The following is a 27,409-nucleotide window of genomic DNA, read 5'->3' as shown; positions in this document are numbered from 1 at the left end:
CCTTTCTCTGCTTTACCCCGAGGAAACTGGGTTAGAGAGGCGGTGACCTTCTCCAAATCACAGCGTTGTGGATTGTTAGAGGGACCTTAGCTATCTGACTTTAAAACATGCCTGGTTTCCAAGCCTGGCTACACATCAGCATTACCCAAAGAGCCACCTCTGCCTGTCCTGGATAGCAGGTTAGAATCTTCTAGTGTAGAACACAGGACTGACATGAACAAATCTGTGGACCTTACAAGTAGCCAGGCTAGCCCGGTGCAGTTCTGCAAGTACCCAGGAGGCTGCGGTAATCCTCTCGCTGCCATTCATTGCCACACACGCTACTGGGAAGCTGCCCTGGGTAACTTGTTTGCTCCAGTTCTTGCCTGTCTGATTTCCTAAGTAAAGTTACAAGAAGTTTGAGTGACAGCCTGGAAGCACGTACTCGCTCATTTGCCTAGAGGTTTTCTGTTTTAAAACAGATTTACATGGGGGAAGCTGTGCCACATGGATTCACAGCTGTGAGCCAGCCGGATCAGACCTCACAGTAAGATTGGAGGGACGGAAGTCTAGGGGAGAGCTGGATCCCATGGTAACAGCATAGCAACAGAGAGGAGAGAGTCAGAAGCAGCCTGTACCTGAGGAGAAGGAGGGTCAAGGAACTTGGTCAAGGGCGCACGCTGTATGCAGCAGCACCAGGATAGGAACGCAGCAGTCTGGCTAAGCCATGCCTGCCCTTGGCGATACTGTACTGACTCCTAGAGTTAACCTTTTGTCTCAACGCGTTTTTAAAGATAATATACCTATCATATACACACATAATACTACTTTTTAATTTAGTGGCTAATATTTTAAATGGGAATTGTTTATCTGCAACTCTGGGTTGGGGGTTTCCTTTTAATAACCAGGGTTCTTGGTTCTGGGCCTCGTTCCCACACAGACTGCTGGCTGGAGCTGACCAGCAGCATAAGAGTGAGTTCACCCCAGCCCTGCCCACATCCAGTGCATCCTTGTCTACTTACCTGCTTGGCTCCATAGAAGTTTCAGTTTGTGATGGCATCCTTAAGTAGCACAGGAACAGATCTGAGAACCGGGTACTCACTGGTAATAGGTCTGGGGGTCAGATGTTTCGTGGTGCTGGTGGGGGAGCTAGAGAAGAATTGTGGTGGGTCTTGTGGGAGTGATCATCATTAACTTACTGGTCAAACAGTTGGCCCGGCATCCCTGGAATTAACTGGAGATAAACAGCCTTTTCCTCAGAACAGTGCTCTGCCAGGGAACTCCCGCAGATAACTGTGCAGTGGTGGATATGGCTGAGTAACTAAGCATGCATTTGAAAGACATGCAGGTTGTGAGAAACATGCTCCCTGAGGCAGCCACAGACAGCCCCCAGAGGTGGGCATTCAGGCCTCCTCCTAAGAGACTGAGTCATTTGTCAGGGATTGACCTGTGCAGAATCCCAGCACATGATTGCTACAGTCAACCCAGTGTAAGACCTTACACCGACATTCCCAGTTGATACAGTGAGGAGGGCGTGGTCTTCACGGGTACTGTGCACTGAGTTTCAACTAGAAGGACAAACCAAGCCTGGGAACAGAGCTATGGGGGGGAGGGGGTGACTCGAGGTCAGTGGGTTAAGATGTCAGGATCTGGAGAAGCCATGGAAACCCAGCTAGGAAGTGCAGAAGGTGGACAGAAAGAGCCTAGGAAGTAGAGTGCACAGAATTCAGGTATGGCCCAAGGTGGCCGAGAGCCATCCTGGAGAGGGTAATTGACACGAATCATCTAGTCGGCATCCAGGGCTTACTGTAAGTCAGCTAGTGAGCCCTGGAAAGTTGTCGCGGACATACAGCATAGGTCGGACTTAAGCTGCCTTCGCCTGCATTCGCTCCAAAGCAGCGGGATGGGAGACATAGCAAGTGGTTCTCTAAGTCCCTTTCAGTTTGTTCTACTTAATCTGTAGAAGGTGGACAGTGAATTGGGGGAGAGGATGTATGTATGTGTTGAGGCTAGGCAAGTAATTTATACTAAGCTATAATCGCCAGCCAGGTCTGTTTTTAAGATAAACAGCCGGAGGGACTCCTCAATGCTTCTAGAACCATAGAGCCAATTAAATGACCCAAAGCCAGCCTTTTTGACTTTTGAGCCCTGATCCCCCCCCCCCCCATTGGACTGTGATATTTCTATGATGACAGTCAAAATGATCTCAAGGGACAGTGTGGTTGGCATGCTTCAGGGTGCAACAAATCCTTAGATCGGTGTCGTAGGTGAATCTTGGAAATTAGGATGAGGTAGGGAAATTCCTAGAGGAGCAAGCGGCCCGGGCCAGCGTCAGCATGATGGACACATGTGTGAGGGCCAGAGAGCACTGCGGAGAGATGAGGCCATCCAGGAGGGTGGGAGCTGGGCCAAGGCTTTCGTTGGTAGATGGAAGGCGGCCTTGAAAGGGTCAGGGGAGTCGGTGCCTGTCGCAAACATTGGTCCCCGTAGACCCTGGCTAAGGCTACAGTCTAGATGCCATCAGGTGAGTCCCGAGTGTCTTGGGCTTGGCTCCTGTGTAAGGAATAATGAAAGGTCAGGATGTGAGTGGAGAACAGTGAAGGGTTCCGTAAGTGACAAGGAGGACAGGCCCCGACGACAGGTGCACAGGTGCAGAGTGAGCTGCATTTGGAGATGCAGGAAGGTAAGACGGTCAGACTCTGATGACCTCACTAAATGAAAGGGTCAAGGTTTTTTAATACTGGTGATAGATAGAGGTGGTGGTGATGATGGTGGTGGAGGTGGTGATGGAGGTGATGGAGGTGGAGGTGATGTAGGTAGAGGTGATGGAGGTAGAGGTGGTGGTGGTGGTGGTGGTGGATGAGGTGGTGGTGGATGAGGTGGTGGTGGTGGAGGTGGAGGTGGAGGTGGTGGAGGTAGAGGTGGAGGTGGTGGTGGAGGTGGTGGTGGAGGTGGAGGTGGTGGTGGTGGTGGAGGTGATGGAGGTGGAGGTGGTGGAGGTGGTGGAGGTGGTGGAGGTGGTGGAGGTGGAGGTGGTGGTGGAGGTGATGGAGGTGGTGGTGGAGGTGGTGGTGGAGGTGGTGGTGGAGGTGGAGGTGGTGGAGGTGGAGGTGGTGGAGGTGGAGGTGGTGGAGGTGGAGGTGGTGGAGGTGGAGGTGGTGGTGGAGGTGATGGAGGTGGTGGTGGAGGTGGTGGTGGAGGTGGTGGTGGAGGTGATATCAGAGGCTTCCTAATGATGGGAGGAAGTTTCAGGTCCTCTGCTTTCTGAGGGGAAGCTTAAGAATTCGAGAGGGGACAACTGAAGGAGAGGGGAGGACACCCAGACATACAGCAGGGCCTCCAGGCGCATGAGGTGACAGGGGACTGATGCTGCAGTGGAGAAACTGTCTTCTGCAGCATCAGGAAGCGTGACTCCAAATGAATGCAGGCTTGACTGAACTGTCTTTTATTTTCACAAAACAGCTGTTGAAGAGTTTTGTAATCTTGTTTTCTTGTACTTTAGCAAGTCCTTGATTTCAGTCTAGACCTGATTGTAGATAGCGCTATGTGTATTGTGTCCAATGGGTTTGTTCTGAAAAGAAACTTCCCATTCTGCCCTTGATGGAAGTGTAAGTTGGCTCACACACTGGGACCTGGGGGTCTGTGTCAATGTTGAATTGTTGGAGGTTCTTATCGTTTTAGAACGAGAACCTTGTAGCTACCTCAGCAGGTTGTAGCCAAGCCTGTGACCACAGCTTCAGGCCGTGTCCCGCGCACAGTTTTAATCTGTCTTGAACTTTTGCTGCAGTTCTCTGACTTTCCAGGTCCCATGTGGGGCTCGGATTACGTGCAGTTGTCGGGGACACCTCCTTCCTCAGGGCAGAAGTGCAGCCCTGTGTCCTGGGAAGAGCTGAAGGCCATGGACCTGCCTTCCTTCGAACCCGCCTTCCTCGTGCTCTGCCGAGTCCTGCTGAACGTGATCCACGAGTGTCTGAAGCTGCGGCTGGAGCAGAGGCCTGCTGGCGAGCCTTCCCTCTTGAGCATCAAACAGGTTTGTTTCAAAGTCTTGTTTAGCACACAGTGGTTGCTTCATGACTGCCGCCTTCCTCTTTCCTCCCTCAGTTACTACAAACAGTGAAAAGAACACGTCTTAGTGTTTGTTTTTACTATTTCAGGGGCAATCTAGAATGTTCTTTACCTATAGTCCCCAAAGATAAGAGTGCATTTCAGCTCTTTGACCATTCACTTCTTTCTGAAAAGTCTAAAAACAGGATGTGCTGTGACTGTCAGTCCACCTGTCAGTCTTGTTGACTGGTGATACTTGTGATCAGACCCGTGGCCTTACATGCCAGGTGACATGTCCCTGAGCTGTGTCTCCGATTTATCCCTGGAAGACAGTTTAAGTCCATCTGGGTTCTGTCTTCTGGTATTGGAGGCATGTGTAGATAGGAAAATGTCTGGGGATAGTCTCGACTGGGTGCTTGCTTAAGCAGCCATGGAGCGTCAACGGTAGGGTCAGCTTTTTCCTTCCGAGCTGTGAGTCTCAGCTGGGGTCTTCACTTTGTGGGGCTCTTTCAGGAGCAGCAGCGGGATGACTGGAAGGAGTTTTATTGGACAGAGTGAAGGCTGAGGAGTATCTCTTAGGCTTTGTGCTGTTAGCATGTTGACATGAACTGTAAAGTAAAGCCTTTCAGATCCTCACAGCCACCTGCTAGAGGCTGAAGGGCTACGTGGCTCTGGGACTCACAAGACAGTGCCATTGAAGACAGACAGGTGAATCATGTCCCACAGCAGGTCCAGATGGGGTATGTGTCTGTTTGGTCAAGGGTAGACCAGGGTGACTAATGGGTCATTTGGGAGTGGACCCCATGCACGCGCACTCTGGTTGACACTGATGCACCAGCTAGAGCTGTTTCCACATTAGCCCCGCTTCCTTCACACTTGTCTTGTTTTTTCTTACTGTCTTCCCGGTCTGCTTGGCTATAGTTTATCCTGTTCTATGTACTGCAGTAGGCAACCATGCTAGCCAGATACTTATCCCCATTCCTCGTCAGATACTTCAGCTACAACCCTGTGAGACAGGGTGGAATCTCCTTCGCTAATGGGCTCTTGTGGTGTTAAATAACAATTTATGTGAAACACTTTGGTGACCAACAGTACTAGGACTGATGTAGTATTTCAGAGAAAAAAGAGAAAAGACATTTTCTGTTAGGAAGATTTAAGGAGCAGTAGTAAATACCTGCCTGGATTTGATACAGAAAAGGAGATACAGACACTGGTAGGAGATTTGGCTTATAGGTCTAGTTCTTGCACCATGATAGTTAAAAAAAAAAAACATTTAAGGGCTTCTGTCTGTAAAAGCAATCTAGGTCTTGTTTTAGACAAATTGAAAAAGGAATAGGAAATAACACTAATTAAAAATAGTCCCCGTCCTCCTGGCACCCAAGAGATGGCCACAGAGCATGTGTGTTTCCATTCAGCTGTCTGCCTTGCACACGTACACTTCCTACACATAGCAGTACGAGAGTGAGTTGGTGGGTGTGTGTTGTACATGTGTGTGTTTATGCACACACCTGTAAGTCTTCCCACTTCTCTCTCAGTACTCTATCAAAACAAGACTTTACACGACCACAGTGCTCCCCAGGTATGCACACATGCTTGTGGGTAAGTCTTAGCTGCAGCTCTGATGAGTTCCTGGGCACAAGTGTAGTGGTAAGCAGTGAAGTGCCCATTTTAGAGTCTGGAAGGCTGCAGCCTTTTCTTCCTAGACTCTGCCCTGGACTCCTGTGGCCGCTGCCTCTGAAGGTCAGTGTGACTGTGTGGTTCTGTCCTTAGTCCCGGGACTACATGGAGGGCTTCGTGCCCCAGCTCTGATAATGGAAGGGGCTTCCAGGTTGCCTCACCTCTGTCTTCTTCCACACATCACCTTCTATGCCAGTATGTTGCTGTTTTTATCATCCTTTTCCCCTATCCTTGAGTTCTGATTCTATCAGTGTTGGCTTGGTCTGCAGCTTTTGGTAGTAGATGAAGCCACACCCCGAAGAAGGTAAACTAAGGTACAGTTTTTGGTAGTAGGTGAATCACACCCCACAGAAGGTAAACTATGATACATTACTCAGAAGCCACCATTTTCTGTGGTTTGTTATTTAAATCTTGGTTTTGGTTAAAATTCCTATTTCCTAAGATTTTGTTTTCCTCTTCTACCTCTTGTCTTACGGTATACATGGGTAAAAGTGGCCTTACTAAGTGAGATTTGTTTTCAATCTGAATTTATTTGTAGGTTGTATTCTAGCAAACAGTGGCTGCTGTGGGATTCTTCACTGTGTGCTCATGTGTGACTCTAGATGGCTGAACTGCCACACACAACAAGCTTCTCAGGAGTCAGACTATTTCAGGTTCCTCAGAGCAAGGTCGCTCTGGGCTTTTGTGGGGGATTTGCGAGGACTGGCAGTCTGTGTGTCCAGGGTGTGCGGGTGACAGCTGCATCCTCTGTGTGTGCTCTCTTGCAGCTAGTGCGGGAGTGTAAAGAGGTCCTGAAGGGGGGGCTGCTGATGAAGCAGTACTACCAGTTCATGCTGCAGGAGGTTCTGGACGGCCTGGAGAAGACAGACTGCAACATGGACGCTTTTGAGGAGGACCTGCAGAAGATGCTGATGGTAAGTACGGAGGGGCTTCCCGGGCTTTGTGCAGCTAGTTGGCATGGCGGTCCCACCTGCTTCGGTCTGTGTGGCAGTTGATGACAGTTTTTTTTTTTTTCCCCTAAAACCATATTTTAAAAAGTTCTCAATGATTTTTAAATTGACATTTTGGACTAGCCTTAACCCAGTCCATTGTTTATTTGTAGGGTAGTTCATCTTACATTTGAAAGAGGTAAGATTGGTTCTTACTCCGTCTAACCCCCCCCCCCCCGACAGTGGCCCTTTTATAATTCCTGAGATGGGGGCTGGGTGCCTTGCTTAGCTCAGGAAATACTGGAGTAAAGGAGACCACCGCTGGTGGGGACTGGCCACGAGAGCTGCTTCCTTTCCTGCATGTCCAGGGCTGTGGAAGTCTGCTGAGCCCGGGACCCCTCAGCTACAGACATGTCCACAGAGTACTTCGTCTCAGAGGTGGGTCAAGGCCTCTCTGCAGAACCAGCCCATTCAAGGACTTACCAGTGGCTTGATTGGTCAGAGCAGGCTGGGTTTTATTTCTTCACAGATCCCATCTCAAACTTGCTGTCTTAGTTAAGATTTTTATTGCTGTGAAGAGATGCCATGACCACAGCAACTCTTATAAGGAAAACATTTAATTGGGGGTGGCTTACTTACACTTTCAGAGGTTCAGTCCATTATTATGACAGGACATACTGGAGCTGAGAGTGCTATATCTTGCAGGCAACAGGAAGTCAACTGATAGTCACACTGAGGGAAGCTTGAGCAAAAGAGACCTCAAAGCCCGCCCCCACAGTGACACACTTCCTTCAGCAAGGCCACAGCTCCTAATAGTGCTATCCCTTTGGGTGTCGTTTCCTTTCAAACCACCACACTTGTCCTACGTTTCTAATCTCGGGGCAGTCCATACTATTCTTTCCTGCCAGAATTGACCTCCTCGTCTGCCCACTTAGACTTACTTTCGGGTTGTATTTTTCTCCAGTTATTGACGGTCTGGCCTTTGCGCCTACCTTTGTCCTTACCTTCTTTGAACTCTCTCAGCAGCTGCAGTTAGACATGTGCTGTAGCATAACATTTAAACAGACTGGTAGGCCAGAGCATCATGAATGGGGGCTGTAACTTGGAATTCCTCTGTGTCGCATGTTGTGTGGTAGCGTTCCTGTATAGGGAGAGCAAGTTAGATCTGCAGGGATCCTTAGGTTGCATCTGATAACTGCAGGCGAAGGTGCTTGCTGTGTGTCCTGCCTTGCAGACTGTAGTACCCCTGGGAGCACCCCACTTTCTGGGCTGCCAGAGGGGGAAACGCCTTGCCAGCCAAGTGCAAGTCTGCATGAGAGAGAGCCCGGGAGGTTGCACTCAGTTCGTTTTGCCCAGACTGTCATAGAGCTTTCGAGTTATCGGCACAGGGTGGGAGTTCACATACTGAGTGGCCTCCCGTCCTCGGGGTACAGGAAGGTGGTGGGCAGAGGGTCTTACAGCAGCTGGCGTACTGTGAGAAACAGTTTGTTTGAAAAGGTTTGGAGAGAGCACATGAAAGGCCAGAGTGTGTAAACTGGCGGCTGCATCTGAAGTGGCGTAGACTGCCCCTGTCAGAGTTTTAATGACTGAGAAGCTGTGGTAGGAAGCGGCACACAAAGTAGTTCTTCTCTTCGCGTTGTGAACTGAACGAGTTTGGAAAGACACAACGTTCTTTGCTTCTGAGACGCTCTTTGATGGCTTCCAGAGGCAGCACATTTAGTGCCCTTTGCCTTGGAATGGTGGGGACATAGAGTGGTAAGCCACACTCCCCTTTCCTGTCCTTGGAGTATCTGTGCCCCGGGCTGAGATGAGAACCTTGAAACAGTTGTAGGAAAGCATGGGGGACCCACGCCCACTTTTTTCCCCAGGGTACTCTTGAGTAGGGAGAAGTGAGAAATATTTAGGTAGAAATATAGAGGAGAGAGACAGAAACACAGGATAGCCTCGGGAGGGCCTGAGTCAAAACCCACCAGCCCCTTCGGTCTCTTCTAAAGGGCTTTTAAAGGAATGCCAAGGGGTGTGGGGTGTTTACCCACCAACCCCACAGTTCCCCAGAGTTTTCTTGAGTGTGAGCAGCAGGAAATATTAGATAGAAGGATTTATTGCGGAGAATCTTGCAGAGATAAACAGATAGAAAATAAAGGATAGCCTCGAGAGGGCCTGGAACCTATTCCAACGGGCCCGGACTGTCTCTGCCCCAGGGTTTTTATAGAGACGCCAAGGGGTGGAGCAAAAGACCTCCTCCCCCAGCACAGCCAAGTGCAGACCATCCCAGACACCTGCACTCAGGCCCGTGGTCCTGATCATCCTCTATGCGGACCTGCTGGGTAAAGCCACGAGGAACCAGAAAACGGGCTCCCACAAAGGGGTGGAGCAAAAGACCTCCCCCTTGCTAGATCAAAGCATGCCACATGGCACAGTCAAGTGCAGACCCTTCCAAACACCAGGTAACCACGCACGTTGGTCAGTCCATCCCCTTATGCAGCCCTGCTGTGTAAAGCGAGTCCAGATCTCACTAGGACACCTCTGTGGACCCCAACAGAAAAGTACAGCGTTCTGTTTTGCTTCGCTGCCCATGGCTTGTATGAGTCAGAATGTAGCATCCTGTTGTGTCTCACTGAGTGTTGGAAGGATTGGGCAAGGGGCATGCTTTGAGGACTGAGGAGCCCAGACAGCATCAGCGTTTCTGTTGAGATGAACAGGTAGATTGGGTCCTGGCAGGTGCTCAGATCATGTTTGCCACACAACACTCCCTTCACTTGAAACTCACTGCAGAGAGGAAAGAAAGAAAATTCCACGCTCAGAAAGGAGGAATCGGGCCTCAGTGGTGTTCTCCCCCTCCATAACAGAACAGCTGTCATTTGTCTTCTCATGGAGACGGCATTGTAGATAGGGCTGTGATGCTTCCTACCGTTGACTGACGGGGGCTGTGATGTCTGGTGGGGCAGCACTGAAGATCCTCACAGGCCAAAGCTGTCGCAGTGGACTGTCTCGGTCAGCCTGCCCCCTGAGCTTGGCTGCAATGGAGGGTTGGGAATCAGCTGGTTACTGTGTCCAAAGTCAGATGACTCAGGGTGTCACTGGGCATTACAGCGTCTACTTAAAAAGAAACAGGATGCATGCTTACCTCCAACTCCACTGATGTGTCTTGGTGAGATTTGGAGGTAGCACCTATCTATACAGACGCAGTTGGGGTCAGAGGACAACTTGCCAGAGTTAGTTCTGTCATGTGGCCAGTGTTGAGCCACCTTGCTGGCCCACCTTTCCCTTTTAACTTTCTCTAATTAAAAAATTAACATACAAAGTAATGGATTTCATCATGGCATTTTACCCATACTGTGTGTGTATTGTTTTCTGAGACTAGATTTCTTATAACCCAGACTGGCCTCAGACTTGATATCCTGTGATAATCTTGAGCTTCTGATCCTCCTGCCTCCACCTCCTGAGTACTAGGATTATTTGAGACCAAGTCCAGTTTTGTGTGGTTCTAGGGAACCAGCCCAGAGCTCTGAGCATGGTTGGGGCGTCATAGCATCTAATTGCTGATTCTTAGACCTCACTCCCCTCCTCTCTTCCCTTGCTGCTGCCTTGTGTGGGGAGTTCTCACACTGACCCGAAGACAGCCATGTAGTTGGAGTATTCATGTGTTCACCCAACTCCCACAGCTGCTCAGACCCAAGTAAACACACAGACACTTATATTACTTATAAACTGTATGGCTGTGGCAGGCTTCTTGCTATCTAGTTCTTATATCTTAAATTAACCCATTTTTGTTGCCTTTACATGTTGCTCCCTGGATGGCAGGCTGGCGTCTCCTGCCTCAGCCTTCTACTTCCCAGCATTCTCTTCTCTGCTTGTCCCGCCTATCCTATACTTCCTGCCTGGCTACTGGCCAATCAGTGTTTTATTTATCAATCAGGGCAATATATTCACAGCATCCCCAGCACAGCCAAAGTCTGAATTCAGTAGGTGACAGTGTAAAGGACCTCATCCCTGGGAGGTGGTGACACAAATCTTAAAGGCAGAGTGAAGCCCCTGCTGTGTGCTCAGAGCTTGAATTGTGCGTTTATGAGTGAGGATAGGGAAGAGTGGTTGTTCTAAAGGACAGTGGAGACAGAAGGACACCAACTCTTTGCTGACCGTGAGCAGACTGAGAGGGGGGAGCCAGCTTGCAAGGAAGCCTCTAGAAGTGAAAGGGCAGTCTTCGGCCTGGCCTGGGTAAGACAGTGTGGGATCCATGAAGGCTGGGTTCTTGTGCACAGCTCCAGTCATAGTGACCCTGAGCCTGCAGGGTCCTGGGCCACAGGCTGGAGAGTGTAGGATGCAAATCATTCAAAGACAGAACAGAAAACTGCCTGGAAATAAATAATAGTCTCACAGTCCGCTGCCTAGAGGGTATTCCTGAATCTCAGGGGGAAAATAACAGTGAGCTCTTAAGATGTAGCCTGGTTTAAAAACAAAACAAACAGCACTCCCCTCCCCTGGGGAACTCAAGGATAAAGCATCCTGTAAACTTCAGAGTGGACAGTAAGTTGTTCCGGTGTGGTGTGTACCCTGGTGACCTCAGTGAGAGGCTGAGGCGGGAGAGGCATGAGTTCAAATCTAGCCTGGGCTACATATTAAAGCTGTCTCAGGGAAAGGAAGAAATGGAGAAAACAGGGAGGGAGAAGGGAAGAGAGAAGATCACCTTAGGGAGTGATGGTGTGGGGAGTGCTTGGCAGTTGGGCAGCGAGGCTGGCATCGATTTCTTCATGACAACACCACACTGAGTGTTGGAAGGTGAAGTTGTGTCTTCACAGTTCTCATGCAGAGAATGTATGGTCGGATCTCTTCTGCTTGGTCAGCTCATCCACTAGATCAGAAAACACACCAGTGTTGTGTTCTGTAGCAGCCTTCCTCCCAGAGCCTGTTCAGAGGAAGACCACTGTCTGAGCTGCTTCTCTTGCCCCTGGAATCAAATACTATTGGCAAAGCAACTTCAGAGAGACAAGGCTTTCTGTGGCTCCCAGGCCACAGGTCCAGTCCTCGTGGCTGGGATGCCAAGGTGGCAGGGGCTTGAAGCAGCTGCTTACATCGGATTCACAGCAAGGGAGCAGAGAGCAGTGAACATGCCGCTCAGCTCTCTCTGCCTTTACACAGTCAGGACCCCAGCCGGGGAGTGGCGCCCCCCATCGTGTACTGGGCATCTTACCTCAGTTACACAAACAAGGTAATCCTCCACAGGCGTGCCACCGGCCCGTCTCCTGGATGTTTCTAGAGATTCTGTCAAGTAGACTGTTAATACTAACCATCACACACCAACAGAGAAATCAGGGTGGGAATTTGGGAATAGTAAAGCCGTTGAGGCACGTGTAATGGGTGTAGTCTCATCCTCAGATCACCTGGACATTTTGACTGTGTATCATAATTTGTATGTTATAAGCCTTGGAAAGTTCATGTCACAGATTTGGGCATCAAGAAGGGTTGATGGGACATGTGCTAATAACTCTCTCCAGCTAAAAATAAGCAACAAAACAAAATGAAACACTAACCTCTCCAAGGAACCATGTCCATGTTCATGATAAAAGTTTTTAAGCGCTAATTTTTTTTTTAACGTTATTATACTTTCTTGTATTTTATGACTATTTAAGTTACTTTGGGGGCCGGGCGGTGGTGGCACACGCCTTTAATCCCAGCACTCAGGAGACAGAGGTAGGCGGATCTCTGAGAGTTCGAGGCCAGCCTGGTCTACAGGGTGAGATCCAGGATAGGCACCAAAACTACACAGAGAAACTGTCTCAAAATCAAAAAATTTAAAAAAAAAAAAAAAAAGTTACTTTGCAGGAGTCTGAAAGGTTGTGAATGTGTTGTTGCTGAAGACTCATGCAGCTGAAGAAGAGTCCTTATTTAGACATCAGTTGGCTGTGGTGTGGTCTTTTTCCATGGCCCCTCCTCTTTCTCATCCTTCTGGTTTATGCTTTGTTGATATAGGTCACGTTGTAAGTTGCTGGGTTCTCTGAAACATGTCCTTTTATATTTTTGTTTTAAGGTGTATTTTGATTACATGAGAAGCTGGATCCAAATGCTACAGCAGTTACCTCAGGCTTCCCATAGCTTAAAGAATCTGTTAGAGGAAGAATGGAATTTCACCAAAGAAATAACTCATTACATCCGAGGAGGAGAAGCACAGGCTGGAAAGCTTTTCTGGTAGGAACCTTGTGCTCGGGAATACCTTCCCTCCTCCCTCCTCTGGTAGGCCTACCTGTCCATGTGTGCAATGGTTCTCACCTGGGTGGGTTTGACCTCTTCAGGGCACTCACAGTGTTTGGAGACTGGTTTCATCAGCTTGGTGGGGAGGGTGCTGCTGGCATGTGGGCCCTAGAGGGCAGACTGCATCGGCTTCACTGCAGGCGCGGGGCAGCAACAGTGCTCCGCTCCAAATGTGGGTCCTGAGTCAGCCTCTGGCTCTTGTTTTGTTGTTGTTAATAAAAGGGTGGAGACTTTGGGTCCCGGAAGGGGAGAATAGACCCGTGTGTTTGAGCTTGGTGGGGACACCCGGAACCCAAGTCTTTAGTTTTCATTGGGTGTGATTTGGAAATGGAATCGAATTTTCTCTCTTTATAAACTCCTTCCATACAGTGGAGGGATAGGAGTGGGACTCAGGCCACTTGTCTGCTTATTCCGAGAAATGAGCATCTCCTGGTCAGGTCCTCTGTAGCCTCTGGCAGGCTCCCTGAACTCTGACACTTGGATGCAGGATGAGGCCATGTGCTTTGTAGACCCACCGCCTACGTGCTGCTGTGCCGTGTCTCCACTTCTTCCTCTTTTACTGCTTTTGCCTCTTTCTGTGAGGCCTGTGCACTGGCTCAGGTGTGCATTCCTCCCTGTGGGGCCTGTGCATTGGGTCAGGTGTACATCCCTCCCTGTGGGATGTGTGCACTGACTGAGGTGTGCATCGCTCCCTGTGGGGCCTGTGCACTGGGTCAGGTGTGCATCCCTCCCTGTGGGGTGTGTGCACTGGCTGAGGTGTGCATTCCTCCCTGTGGGGCCTGTGCACTGGCTCAGGTGTGCATTCCTCCCTGTGGGGTGTGTGCACTGGCTCGGGGGTGCATTCCTCCCTGTGGGGCCTGTGCACTGGCTCGGGTGTGTATCCCTCCCTGTGGGGTGTGTGCACTGGCTCGGGTGTGCATTCCTTCCTGTGGGGCCTGTGCACTGGCTGAGGTGTGCATCCCTCCCTGTGGGTCGTGTGCACTGGGTCAGGTGTGCATCACTAACTGTTGTGCTCCAGGACTTCTGTGATCTCTGTGCTCTCTTGGTGTCAGAATTTTGTGTCTTTTAAAAATTTTTTTGGTGTCTCAGAAGTATGTGCCACTTTCCCATGTAGATCTCATTCCTACACTGTGTCTTCATCTTGAGTGAGCAGTGAGCTTGCTGGCTTCCTAGTTCTTGGGCTGTGGTGGTATTCCTTGTATTTTTTGTCTCCAGGCTTAGAGTCTCACTTAGTGTCGGTCTGTCCTGCTGTTCAGGGTCACTATGCTCCTGTCACTGCTGTGTCTTAGTCTCTGCTTGCCCTTCATGTTCCCAGAAGCCACCTCTGGACGTTGTTGGTAATTTCTTTGCTCTTTGGCTCTTTTAGGGGGCCCACCACCCAGCTCCCAAATAAATCACACATGGAGGCTTATTCTTTATAAATACTTAGCCAGGTGGTAGTGACACATGCCTTTAATCCCAGCACTCGGGAGACAGAGGCAGGTGAATCTCTGTGAGTTCGAGGCCAGCCTGGTCTACAGAGTGGGTTCTAGGACAGCCAGGGCTACACAGAGAAACCCTGTCTTGAAAAACCAAAAAGAAAAAATATATATACATACATACATATATATGTATTATGTGCACCCAGCCTTAGCTTGGCTTGTTTCTAGCCAGCTTTTTTTTTTTTTTTTTAATTAGCCCAGCTACCTTTTGCCTCTGGGCTTTTACCCTTTTCTATTTCTGTATACCTTTTTTTACTTCTTACTCCATGATTTGCTGTGTAGCTGGGTGGCTGACCCCTAGTGTCCTCCTCCTTATCCTGCTCCTCCATCTTCCCAGATTTCTCCTCCTATTTATTCTCTGCCTGCCAGCCCCTCCCATCCTTTCTCCTGCCTTACTATTGGCTGTTCAGCTCTTTAGTAGACCAATCAGGTGTTTTAAACAGGCAAAGTATCACAGCTTCACAGAGTTAAACAAATGCAACATAAAAGAATGCAACACATCTTTGTATCATTAAAACAAATGTCCTGCAGCATAAACAAATGTAGCACATCTTAAAATAATATTCTACGACACTGGACTTTGTCTTTGTGCCCCTTGTTCTGAGAACAGCTCCCAGGGCTCTGTGGCTGCCCTCCCTACACTGGTCTAGCTCCGTGCTCTTCCCGTCCCCTGATTGGAGCAATCATTTCCACTCCAGGTTCAGGCAGCATGGAACCACCCCAGCTCCTCCTCAGCCGATCCAGGCCCTCCTTGGTTTTGCTTTTGGATGCCCCTGAGGATGTGGCATGGACCGGGTTTCCTTTCCCCATTCCACTCCCTCTGTGTACTTGATCATTCCTCCTGGACACAGCTCTGTCTCCCTTCCTGCCCAGATGCCCACACTTACTCTCCACACCAGCTGCACACTGCTCCTTTAAGTCTGTCAGTCAGACTGTCTCCTGGGGACACTCAGCAGCTCCCCATCAGGGAGAACGCCTAAGCAGTGGGTGATGGAGCTGCATACAGTCAGCCTTCTCATCCAGCGTGTGTCCTCACCTCTTGGACTCTGCACTGTGCAGCCACAGCAGCCCCTTCCGAGCTCACAGGCTGTGCAGGTGGACCACTTGTCCCCATTGTTTTCATGACTGACTCATTTCCCCACTTCTGCAGATCTTTACCTTCCTGTCATATTTAGAAGTTCTTACCCACAAGTACTTAGGATTTCATTTTTTGTTTATTTTTTTTTCCATCCAGTAGAGGGCTTTTTGTCTCTGTATAACAGGAGCTCAGTAGCTTTTAAATAAATGCATCCTGATGCTTTGTATGATACTCCTAAAATCCTTTTCTGATCAAATCTCCCTCCCACTCTGGAATTTTAAAGCCCACCTGCTTTGATGGCCATGTGATTAAACTAGTTAACATGATAGCCAGGCCCTCCAGAGCGCAGCCTGACCCCATTTGCTCCTGGGGTCTTACCAGGCTTTGCAGCATGAACATCTCTGCTCCTTTCAGGTCAGATGCTGTCCTTTACCACGTGTGCCTCATGCTTGACATACCTTCATATCTGATCCAGCTCATTCGTTGTCTTCCTAGACTCCTGTCCCCCCTCAGTCTTTCCCCTGAAGATCCATCCGTGCCCCCTCGGATGACCCTGCTGACATTCAGCTTTGCCTGGAGTAGGGCTTTCTGCCCAGGAGAGGCTTTGCTGTCAGCTAGGTTTGGTCTCCTCCTCTGATACTCCATGTTCCCCATCATTTGATGGTTGCTAGGTTTGGTCTCCTTGTCTGGTACCCTGTGTTTCCCGTCATTGATGGTTGCCAGGTTTGGTCTCCTTCTCTGATCCCCTGTGTTCCCCATCTGGTTGCCAGGTTTGGTCTCCTCGTCTGGGACCCTGAGTTCCTATCGTTTGCTGGTTGCATACTTACCACTCTCTTTCCCTAGGTCATCTGTTTGTCCTTGATAGTGTGAAGGCTTTCCACATAATTCACCTTGTTCTGTGTTTAAATTGTCTGTTCATTAAAAGGTTCAGGTGTGGAGTGTTTGTGTTCAACAGCTGTGAGAGCTAACCTCCAGGGAAGTTTAACACCAGCTGTGTTTCAGGAGTTTGCTCTCCAGCTTATCTACCATCTTGAACATTGTAATCACATGGCTACTATGTACAGTTTACCGCTGTGGTTTATACTCAGGGCTATGCAATAGAACAGAGGTGGGCTGTGCCGTCATCTAGGTTTCCGTGTTTCTCATCAGTCATGTGCTGCGTGAAAACTCCTGTTGATTTGTAACTGTTGAAGTGACAGATGACCTTCCTTCTGCTCTGCTGTTTGTCCCCCAGTGACATTGCAGGGATGCTGTTGAAGTCCACGGGGAGCTTTCTGGAGTCCGGCCTGCAGGAGAGCTGTGCAGAGCTGTGGACCAGCGCGGATGACAACGGTGCTGCCGATGAGCTGAGGTTGGCGTCACACTGGCCTCTGTGTGCTTCTTAACTGCAGGAGTCTTACTTCCCCAGTGGGCTGCCAGAGATCTCTGTTCAGGCTGGACTGTGATGGACGGCGTGTGTGTGTGTGTGTGTGTGTGTGTGTGTGTGTGTGTGTGTGTGTGTGTGTGTGCGCGCGCTTCTAGACAAACCTTAACATGATAAACGTACAGTGTATATTAACCGAAAATGGCTATAGCAATACTCTGTACTCATGTTTTTCTAGAGTATCTTGAAATGTTACGTTTTTGTCCTGTAAACCCCTGTAGCAGTCTATGCTACCTTCTGATGCCATTTGGCAGATTTCTGTTGTTTATACTTGGCTCGTCCCTCCTGTCGAACATTAGGGTAAATACATGAGCCTTGGCTTCCCTGTTGAATTCCCTTCAGTGTCATGCAGATGCTACTGAACCATTCAAATTGCACCCACTGTGTGTGTGAGTGTGTGTGTGTGTGTGTGTGGTGAGATGTTGCGCGTAGAACCATTTTGTGGCCGTCTATCAGTTGCATCGTTGGTCAGTCTGTACAGGTGCATGTTCAGAGCTAGACATTTTACTTACTGACAAAGTCTGGTGAAGAGCAGTTGGGTTTCAGAACATCCAGATAGAGAAGTTCCCCCTGAGGTTCTGAGCTGGTAAAACACTGATGCTGAGAAACAGGGTGAGCCTTTGTGTGGGCCTGTAGCTTTAAGTTATGAATGTAAGGTCTGGCGTGAGACTTGAAGAATCGAGGCAGTGAACTAGGTAACTTCTCTTTGCTCCCCTCATTTGCCGGGGATGTGGAAGGGCATTGGAGTGCCCCCAGGCCTGCTCCATGGTGTCCTGCCCCTGTGATCAGCTGTGGTGTCAGCACTGTGCCACACAAGTCAACATGAGCTGCCAGACGGTCCTAGGGGGACTAGTCGTCCCCATACGGGGTGTGTATTTCTTTTCAGTTAGTATGAGCTCTGCAGCTCTAAGACCTTGTCACAGCAATGTCTAGAAAATTAAACATATTGCTACTTGAGGGGTATTTGATGTCCCCTGTGTACATGGAATACTCAAGTGCTTTGTGCAGAACTCTGAGGATCGAGCTCTCCTCTGGTATTTTGGCCACAGTCTCAGTAACTGCTTGTTCCCATTGATGAAATCTGTGGGGTGGTGTTTGTTGCTGTGCTTTGAAATTGGCTGCGTGTTTGTTACTCGCTGCACTTGTACTTGGGTGTCCCCAGTGTGAACTAACTGAACTCTCCCGGCAGGAGATCGGTCATAGAGATCAGCCGAGCACTCAAGGAGCTCTTCCACGAAGCCCGGGAGAGGGCCTCCAAGGCGCTGGGCTTTGCCAAGATGCTGAGGAAGGTGAGTCCACTCACCAGTCTGGTTGCTGCCCGCCCTTTGCTCGTGTGGATCTTAAAGCTGATCCTAAAGAGACTTCTCTTCTGTGATCCTAGGACCTGGAAATAGCAGCAGAGTTTGTGCTGTCTGCCTCGGTCCAAGAGCTCCTAGGCGTTCTGAAAGCAAAGCAGTATGTTAAGGTGAGTCCCCACAGCGTTCTCGGAGCCCGTGGTCTCCCCTGCACCCTAAAGAGGCTACTTGTTCATAACGTCCAGAGCTAATATTCTGGGCTTCAGAGGCTGCACACTGACTGAACATGTTCCCAGAAGAACACACTTCTTCAATGCTTAACGTTTTTATAAATGCAGACAAAGAATCAACCACAGTGTATACTGTTGATTAACTTAGTTATGCATACTTAAAGTAGTGACCGCAATAGTGAATGTCATATGATATTACTGACTCTCATAGTGATTTTAGTGTTTGCCCGCAGGTCTCTGTGTCTTTGGCAATGCATCCTAGTCATCATTGTAGTTATTTCTTGGGCCCATCTTTATATCTCTTTAAGTTTGAAACTTATCATTTTGGGACTTGCATATGACATATCATTGGCAACCCTGTGCCAAGTCCAGGTGTCTTAGTTAGGGTTTCTGTCATTATGATAAAGCACAATGATCGAAACAACTTGGGGAGAAAAGGGTTGATTTGGCTTACACTTCCACATCACTGTTCATCACAAAGGAAGTCAGGGCAGAAACAGGGCAGGAACCTGGAGGCAGGAGCTGATGCAGAGGCCATGGAGGAGTATTGCTTACTGGCTTGTTCCCCATGACTTTCTCAGCCTGCTTTCTTTTTTTTTTTTTTTCTTGGTTTTTCGAGACAGGGTTTCTCTGTGTAGCTTTGCGCCTTTCCTGGAACTGACTTGGTAGTCCAGGCTGGCCTCGAACTCACAGAGATCCGCCTGGCTCTGCCCCCCGAGTGCTGGGATTAAAGGTGTGCGCCACCACTGCCCGGCCTCAGCCTGCTTTCTTATAGAACCCAGGACCATGAGCCTAGGGATGGTACCACCCACAATGGGCTGGGCTCTCCCCATCAATCACTAATTAAGAAAATGCCTATGGTCTTGCCTGCAGCCTGATCTTATGGAGGCATTTTCTTAATTGAGGTTCCCTCCTCTCCAGTGACTCTAGCTTGTGTCAGGTTAGCACATTGGGGATGTGTGATGGAGGGCTGATTCTTGCTCAGCTTGCACCCCTGTCTTGGCATTGTATTCCGTGTTAAGGTAGCCCTCGCCTCCTGGACTCTAGTAGTGACAGGTTGTTCCAGGCACCCTCGTGAACAAGGTGTTGGATGTGGGACAGTGAAGCGCGGTGCCCTTTGTCTGGAGAAACTTTAGTACTGTCCCGCAGTCCCCTCCCAGCCCCTCCCCCTTCTTCCTTCAACCTCACTTAGCAGAGTCTCAGCTTGCTCTTGGGACTAATGCCTCTCTCCCACTCATCCTCCTCCTTGAACCTGCTTGTCTATCCACTCCCACCCTGAAACCCACAGGCTGGCCCTGAATTCACTATATAGCCCAGGTTGGGCTCAAAACCGTGTCTTCTGAGTGCTAGGAATGCAGACATGTACCTATGCAGGGCTGCTTTTAGTCTCATGTATCTTAAGACTGGGCTATTTCCTTTCCAGGTACAGATTCCCGGTTTAGAGAATTTGCACGTGTTTGTCCCCGACAGCCTTGCCGAGGAGAAAAGAATTATTTTGCAGTTACTCAATGCTGCCACAGGAAAGGACTGCTCAAAAGATCCAGATGAAGTCTTCATTGATGCCTTTCTGCTTCTGACCAAGCATGAGGACCGAGCCCGGGACTCAGAAGATGGCTGGGGCACCTGGGAATCACGAACTGTCAAAATCATGCCTCAGGTGGAGACTGTCGATACTCTGAGAAGCATGCAGGTGGGTGGGCCTCCCTTGCCTGTTGTGAGGGTTGGCATGCTTTTATAAAATAGACTGTGGCAGCTTACAAATATCACCCCTAATGATCTGAAGTGTATGCTCCCCCAAAATGGGCCTGTATGGTTCACTATGTGAATTGTTAGCATGATTGCAGGAGAAGTATCCCAGTGAGTTTAAGTGTGTCACATTATATTGGAATGTTTGAAATAACCTGTCTGCTTGGTTTCTTTTAGTGTTCAGTTAGCTTTCAAAGGCGCCATTTCATTGATGAGTCATAATTGCAGACAGCCCAGTCCCAGAGTACCCCTGAAGGACAGAAACAATGCTGACCTTGTTATATAGTCCTCACTTGTAGAGTGAAGGGCGCCTCATGGGTCCTGGGCAGGTTCTGAGACTCACTGATGACTGCTGTCGGGAGCCTCCTCACCAGCTACCGTCTCCTCCACCCCACCCCACCCCACCCGCCGGTTCTTTCTCTTGCACTCTCAGGCAAGCCTGCCCACTCATTTGTTTAAGTCAGAAGTGTGACAGCGAGTGTCAACGTGTCCTCCCACTTCTCCAGCTAATCACCAGCTCGGCAGCCAGACGTGCATTCAGCAAATGAGCCGTCTGGCGTTCGCAGGGCCACTGCCACAGCTCATGTGCTGTAGCCTTTCCTGAACAATTGTCTTTCCTATTTGTGGTTTTCCTGCTTCCGGCCCCTCCCCCTCCCCCAGTTCTCCAGGTGGTTTGTGGTTGTTTGGAGAGTGATCATGGCAACATGCAGATCTGTCCTAAATACTGCAAGGACTCTCAGTCTCTGAAAGGTTAAAAATTATAATGCTAATGCCCTATCTCTTGTCTCTTTGGGCTGCTCCAACCAACACTCACAATCCCTGTGTGCCCATGCCCTTTCCCGGTGGAGAGTGGGCTTTTTCTCCCCTTGGGTGAAGAGCCAGGTCACCAGCCAGGTCACCAGAGCTTGCTCCCCTGGCCTGCAGGAGCTGTGCCTGCAGGTGATCCTGGTCAGGTGGCTAGCTGTTATGCGGTGGTCTTGAGGGTGCTGCTGTTTGAGGGTGGGGCTGCAGCGGACTGGGGAAGCGGTCACTGGTCTGTTCTCAGGTCCTGTTTGGTTTTCCTTCCAGGTGGACAATCTCCTGCTGGTTGTCATGGAGTCTGCCCATCTTGTAATTCAGAGAAAAGCCTTCCAGCAGTCCATTGAGGGGCTGATGACCCTTCGCCACGAGCAGACATCCAGTCAGCCGGTCATCGCCAAAGCTCTGCAGCAGCTCAAGGTACTGACCGTGCCATCCTGGCCTCTGGGTGTAATAGACATTGGAGATGTCACGTGGTGTGAGGCGATGTCATCTGAGGGATGCGAGTGGCCGCCCGTCCTCCTGGTGTGCACTTGTGTTCACGTGTATGTGAAGCATCTCTTAGGTGTTTCCCCGAACTGTAGACTGGGGAAGGATGGGAACCAGCGGTTCCCTCCCTCACCTGGTGTAGGTCTCCGGCAGGGCTGGTTGTTTAGCAGTTACGACTGGGATCTAGGTGTCTTCCTTCTGTGAGTGTCTCTCACCTTTGGCAGTTCCCAGTGTTTGCTGCAGGTGTTCTTATTGGTAATGCATGGTCAAAAAGTCTTTGTCATGTTCTTTAACACGTGGTTCAGCCAAGTTGGGGGCGGGCAGGAAAGCCTCACAGCTCTGCGGCTTCCTCTTCTGTCTTCGCCAGTGTGTTTGATGCTGCGTTCTGGGGTCCTGCTTTCTCCCTAAGTTAAGTCTTGGTAGTCACAGAACTGTGGCTTCTAGGAGGCTCCCAAGTCAGTCAGTGAACGTCTGCTTTTCTTCTACCAACCCAGTTTATTTTAATTATTGATAAACCTCTTACAAACTGTTGTCCCAGCCTAATACCAGGGCAAGGGACTGGTGTCATTTCTTTAGTTCAAGCCAGGGTACTCTGGAAAGCATAAGCTATGAAACGTTGATTTTACTTGAATTTGGAGAATTCTGGCTCTGGGGCACGAACTGTCACACTGAGAGGTCAGAGGTCAGCACCTCCTCATAGTTTCTGGGAATTGCATTATGGTACCACCTACAGAAGAGCTGAGAGCTTAAATTAAGACTGGGTTTCTCAGCCTTTGCCTTCTTGACTGGGGCCAGTGATTTTTTTGTTGTTGTGTGGAGTGGTAGTGGGGTGTCTCCTGTTGTATGGGGTGGTACGGGGGTGTCTTGTGTGTTGTGGGATATCTGGCAGCATCCTTGGTCTCTACCCACCAGGTGGCAGTAGACCTTACCTCCTTCTCCAGTTTTGATGTTCTCTCGTGGTTAATGCACAAAAGTGCCAGTGACACCATTGCCTGTTCAAAGACCAGAGTGCAGTTAGGTACAACCACTTATGTAGGTTGTTCTCACTGGGTGTTCTGTCGGCTGTTAAAGATTGCCGAGAATACCTCAGACCTCAAATAATGGTGAAGGTAGGATTTCTCGGTCACATTTTTGGTGAAGTACCTCAGTGGTCTCTGTGGTGAGCATGGTGTCTTCCTGTGGGCGGTGCTGGGTTTGCTTGGACTAATTGTGGTTTGGGACCCCTCAGAATGATGCACTTGAGCTCTGCACCCGAGTGAGTGATGCCATTGACCGAGTGGACCACATGTTCACGCTGGAGTTCGATGCTGAGGTTGAGGAGTCGGAGTCTGCCACACTGCAGCAGTACTACCGAGAAGCGATGATTCAGGGGTACAACTTTGGGTTCGAGGTAAGTACCGAACACAAGGGGACGCTGCATAGTCCAGAAACTGTTTTGTGGACTACAAGAGGCATATGGACTCTCTGCGACAAGTGTGACATTTATTATAATCACTGCCTTGTCAGGAATGCCACCTCACACTGCTGTGAAGTGTCCAAAATGTCAGTTTCCTTCTAAACTGTCAGGTATTGCCAGGTTTTCTTTTCTACTCACAGATATCTACTCTAATATATCTATAATACATCTACTAAAATGTCTACTATATTTTAAAACTTTCTCTAAGACATATTTAATATCCTAAAAGTATATTCTTAATTTAACTATGAATAAAGCATTTACCGAACTATATTTTGTGACTATATTCTGTAGTTCTGTGGGTTATTCAAAGTATATGCACTAATTAGATTTTGCTATTCATTTTTAGAAAAAGACATTTTAGGCAGATACAGCATTATTGTGTGTCGGTATTGCTAGAATGGTTTTGTTAATCTTGATATACATGAAATCTTTTAACAGTATCATAAAGAAGTTGTTCGTTTGATGTCTGGAGAGTTCAGACAGAAGATAGGAGATAAATATATAAGCTTTGCCCGGAAATGGATGAATTATGTCCTGACCAAATGTGAGAGCGGCAGAGGCACGAGGCCCAGGTAACAGTGAGAAGCACACTCGTTCTCCCGGGAGGCACATGGGGCTGGTAATACTTCTTCTGGGCGCCATGTGAAATTCATAAGCAGATGATACAACAAGAGCATTCTTTCTCACTCAGCTGCAGTCAGTACTTTTTATATGGCAGTGTGTGTAGATGAAGCTTATAACTCATCATAGAGGAAAGAAAATCTTTAATGAGTCCGAAACAACGTGCCTCCTGGAAGGGATCTGCAGGGAAGTGTGGAAGCTGTCCCTGTCTGTAACGCTCTACAGCTGTTCCACTAGCATGAAGTGGTCACGAAAGCGTGTGAGTGAAATCTAGCCAGGCATCCTGTAATCCATCTGAGTAGACAAGGACCCTTGGAAGCCACTTCCAGGTCAGAACAGTGCACACAGTCTGCATGGGAAATGCAGAGTTAGAATCTGGTGTTACCAGCTCACCAGTGATTCGGTGTGCCTGCTGGCCCAAGTGCCTTCATGTTCCTTTTGGCGTGAGAATGGACTTTAAAAAGCCATCCTGTCTGTCAATGTAAGCTTGCTCTGTCCAGGTGGTAATCTCCATTCCCCTCCCCCGGAATACCAAGCATTTTGTCCTATAGTAAATTTCCAATTACTTTTATACTATTTTAGTGTTATGTAGTCTGCAGCATTTCCCCAGCCATTCTGTGATTGTTGAATATTTTCACGTGACAGGTGGGCCACTCAAGGATTTGATTTCCTGCAAGCCATTGAACCTGCCTTTATTTCAGCTTTACCAGAAGATGACTTCCTGGTAGGACATACTTTAAATACTTTTTCTGCAAAGAAGAACCAAGTCGGTCCCTTTCTTCTGGGTGGTGTGTTTTCTGTGGAGTCTTGGTTCCTCATTATACTTCCTGTCACTGCCATGAGGATGCTGAGCCGTTAAAGCCCCCTTTAAAATGTGTCAGGGTTTCCAGTGTTCATCAGTTATTACAGACGTGCGCAGCTGCCTGTCTGGTGGATTCTCTACCCTCACACTTCTGAAGTAGATGCTAGTGTTTAGATGTTATAAACTGCCGGCTCCGGGGCCGCCTTTCAGACGTCACTGAAGAACAGGATTGACTGTCCCCTCCGTGCCCGTCAGCAGAGTGCAGTGTCAGTGCCATACGTAGGCTGCTGGTGTTGCGATCAGTTGCACCAGATGGGGATGTTGCACAGGCGTGAATCCCTCCCATTCCCCTCTGGTCATGGAGACCCTTGACCTTTGCTTATGGACGTCGTCGTTTCGCGGGGAATAGTCTGCACAGTTGCTTTTATTTATGAAAATGGAAAGTATAAAATAGTATTTAAATGGTGTTTAACTTGCAGCCGCTTGATACTTGTATCTTTTGTCTTTTAAGCGAACTGAAAGTACTTAAGGTCAAGTAGACTGAGCCTCGATGCTGCTTATAGGATTAAGACTTTCTTTTTTCTTCTTCCAATTTTTCTTTGGTTTCTAGAGTTTGCAAGCCTTGATGAATGAGTGCATTGGCCACGTCATAGGAAAGCCACACAGCCCCGTCACAGGTTCGTACCTTGTGAGAACAGCAAATTGTCTTAGGATTGATGTAATTTATAATAATAAAAGATGTATTTTAAAAATTCTCAGAAGCTGACAAAAAAAGTAGTTTATACAGGAACTCCACAGTCATCATTCTAAACCCCACAGGAAGATTAAAATGCAGCCATACATTTGGACTGGTTTTTGTCTGTCTGATGTTAATGCTGCAGCCTGCTCTCCTTGTTAAAATCTTTGTGTACAGGACAAATGGGGAGGGGTTCCTCTGGTCCTCTCTTATCCTATGAAGGAGGGGTGTTGTTTTTTCTATGCTTTCCCACTCCCCTGGGTAAATTTTGATTTGGCTTCAACTTTTTTTTTTTTTAAAGTTTTTCAACACAGGGGTCTCTGTGTAACAGCCCTAGTTGTCCTGAAACTCAGTTTGTAGACCAGGCTGGCCTCGAATTTAGAGAGATCCACCTGCCTCTGCCTCCGGAGCGCCTGGGGTAAAGGTGTGAGCCACCACCGCCCCACTGGTTTCAAAATGAAATTCTTAGCTGGGCAGTGCTTGCATTCACCTTTAATCCCAGCACTTGAGAGACAGAGGCAGAGTTCAAGGCCAGCCTGGTCTGCAGAGTCAGTTCCAGGGCAGGCTGGGCTACACAGAGGAAAAACCCTGTCTTGGGGGGAGAAAGAAAAAAAAAAAAAGAGGAGGAGGAGGAGGAAGAAATTTGTTAAGAAAGACTACCATCTTTATGTAGTCTGTGAGTAAAACAAAGTCATAATCATTTCCATAAGCACTCGAAATAGAAACTTACTTATATAACTTAAATTATATAAAATTGTTCAGAAATGGTAAATTTACCAAATATCAGCTATGCTGATTAAAGGATACTTACCAGCCACAGAAGAACTTAGTATATGAACAGGCCTTAATCACTGCTTTTGTTTTAGAATATAAAATTCATTCGGTTTATCAAACAACCTTTCTTCCCAAGGCTCTCAGGAAAGTGACAGTTACTATTGTAAAATGACTCACGTTCATTTATAGAGAAGAACACATATTTGCAGAGAACTGTATTCTCCTCGTACTCTTGACTGGGTCTAGTAACATCAGTGGAATTCGATTTCTGATTTCTTGAAACATGTTTCTACATCAGTAACCTGGTCAAATCACTTTTTAAAAATATTTTATTACCTAAGGCATACATTTCTTTTTAAATTATTATTACATATTCATTTATTTATTATTTATTTATTTATTGTGTATGTGTACATGCCTGAGCACACACATATGCATGTAAGTCAGAGTGCATTTGCAGAGGTCAGAGGGCAACTTGGAGGCGTTGGTCTCTTCTTGTGCCTGTCTTGGGAATCTATCTCAGGCGGCAAGCACCCTTACCCACTGAACCATCTTGGTGGCTCAGGCAGAAATTTCTTTATAGAAAAATTATAACGTAGAAAGATATAGAAGGTAGACATTTCTGGAAATTTTCAGTGTAAAAAGTTACAGACTATAAAAGCTGTCACACCCCCATCATATGCAGTGATAACCGCCAGGGACATCTGGAACAGGGCCTCTGACATATCTGCTCTTCCAGACCACTGTAGACAGTTAAGTTCCTTCTGAGATGTTGTCCTTTGTCTCCTCAACCACCAGGGGGCGTGCTGGGGGCACTGAGCTCAGGAGCAGATTACTTGGCAGGGAGGGGCCTGGAGCTGCTCCTTTAAACCATTGAGGCTCTTCTTGTGTTGCCGGAAATGGGCTGCCAGCTGGACTCGGACAGTCATGAATAATGTTTTATGAACTCTGGGGTCCCCCACAATGGGGCTTTTTTTCCCTTTTGGTTTTGTGTTCTGTTCTTTCATCAGAAATTAATGTAGGTAACAACAAATGAGCTGTATTCCTTGGTTATGATTCTTTATTTCTTTTTCCACCTTAAGCATGCGACCAGTGACCTTCTGTATGTGCTTGAAAGCCTCGAGCACAGAGCGGGTTGTTGGTCCCCTTCTGTTTACTGTGTGTGGCTGGGTCCCTTTGGATGTGATAGAACTCCTCCATGTCAGTGGTGCAGCTCCAGCTCTAGCCCTCACTGTGGCCTCTCTGGCTGGACTGACCGTGAAGCCACTTCGCACCTTTGTGGGAAATTCCTGTAGTCGTTTTTAACTGAGCAGTTCCCCGCCTCTGCTGGCTTATGACATCAGCTCCATCAATTGTTTTTGCTTTTTTCCTGTGTTGTTACTATGTTTCTTCCATTTGGCATTGTGAGACTTGAGCTGATGGAACAGACAGGGACCTCCGGGCTCCTCTGGCGGGAGCTCAATCTCTATTTGCAGGGGGGCTGCAGAGCTCACCTTGGTGGGTCTCACTGAGGGTGTCGTTACTAAGAAGAAACAAATCGAACCCTGATGTGAGGGTTTCCATTTAGCGTGAACTGTATGTGAACTAAAGCTGCTAACA

General features: G+C 48.4%; 1 protein-coding gene across 3 annotated transcripts in view; it reads left to right on the top strand.

Annotated features, from left to right (window-relative positions):
- Map3k4 (mitogen-activated protein kinase kinase kinase 4) overlaps window positions 1–27,409 on the top strand; it is a 95,419-nt gene that overhangs the window by 51,200 nt on the left and 16,810 nt on the right. For all 3 annotated transcript variants that reach the window (XM_052750845.1, XM_052750844.1, XM_052750843.1), the window contains exons 4-15: window positions 3,767–4,009; window positions 6,468–6,614; window positions 12,658–12,815; window positions 16,672–16,788; window positions 18,050–18,149; window positions 18,242–18,325; window positions 19,809–20,075; window positions 21,200–21,349; window positions 22,647–22,808; window positions 23,316–23,449; window positions 24,144–24,222; window positions 24,911–24,977. In XM_052750845.1, the coding sequence (XP_052606805.1) occupies window positions 3,767–4,009; window positions 6,468–6,614; window positions 12,658–12,815; window positions 16,672–16,788; window positions 18,050–18,149; window positions 18,242–18,325; window positions 19,809–20,075; window positions 21,200–21,349; window positions 22,647–22,808; window positions 23,316–23,449; window positions 24,144–24,222; window positions 24,911–24,977 (1,708 nt within the window). The remainder of the gene's footprint in view (window positions 1–3,766; window positions 4,010–6,467; window positions 6,615–12,657; window positions 12,816–16,671; window positions 16,789–18,049; window positions 18,150–18,241; window positions 18,326–19,808; window positions 20,076–21,199; window positions 21,350–22,646; window positions 22,809–23,315; window positions 23,450–24,143; window positions 24,223–24,910; window positions 24,978–27,409) is intronic.

This window comes from Peromyscus californicus, unplaced genomic scaffold, assembly GCF_007827085.1.
Source record: "Peromyscus californicus insignis strain IS unplaced genomic scaffold, ASM782708v3 Scaffold_22__1_contigs__length_63687245, whole genome shotgun sequence".
NCBI classification, from domain to species: Eukaryota; Metazoa; Chordata; class Mammalia; order Rodentia; family Cricetidae; genus Peromyscus; species Peromyscus californicus.
Note: the sequence above shows the minus strand (reverse complement) of the source record. Positions and strands in the feature narration are given on the sequence as shown.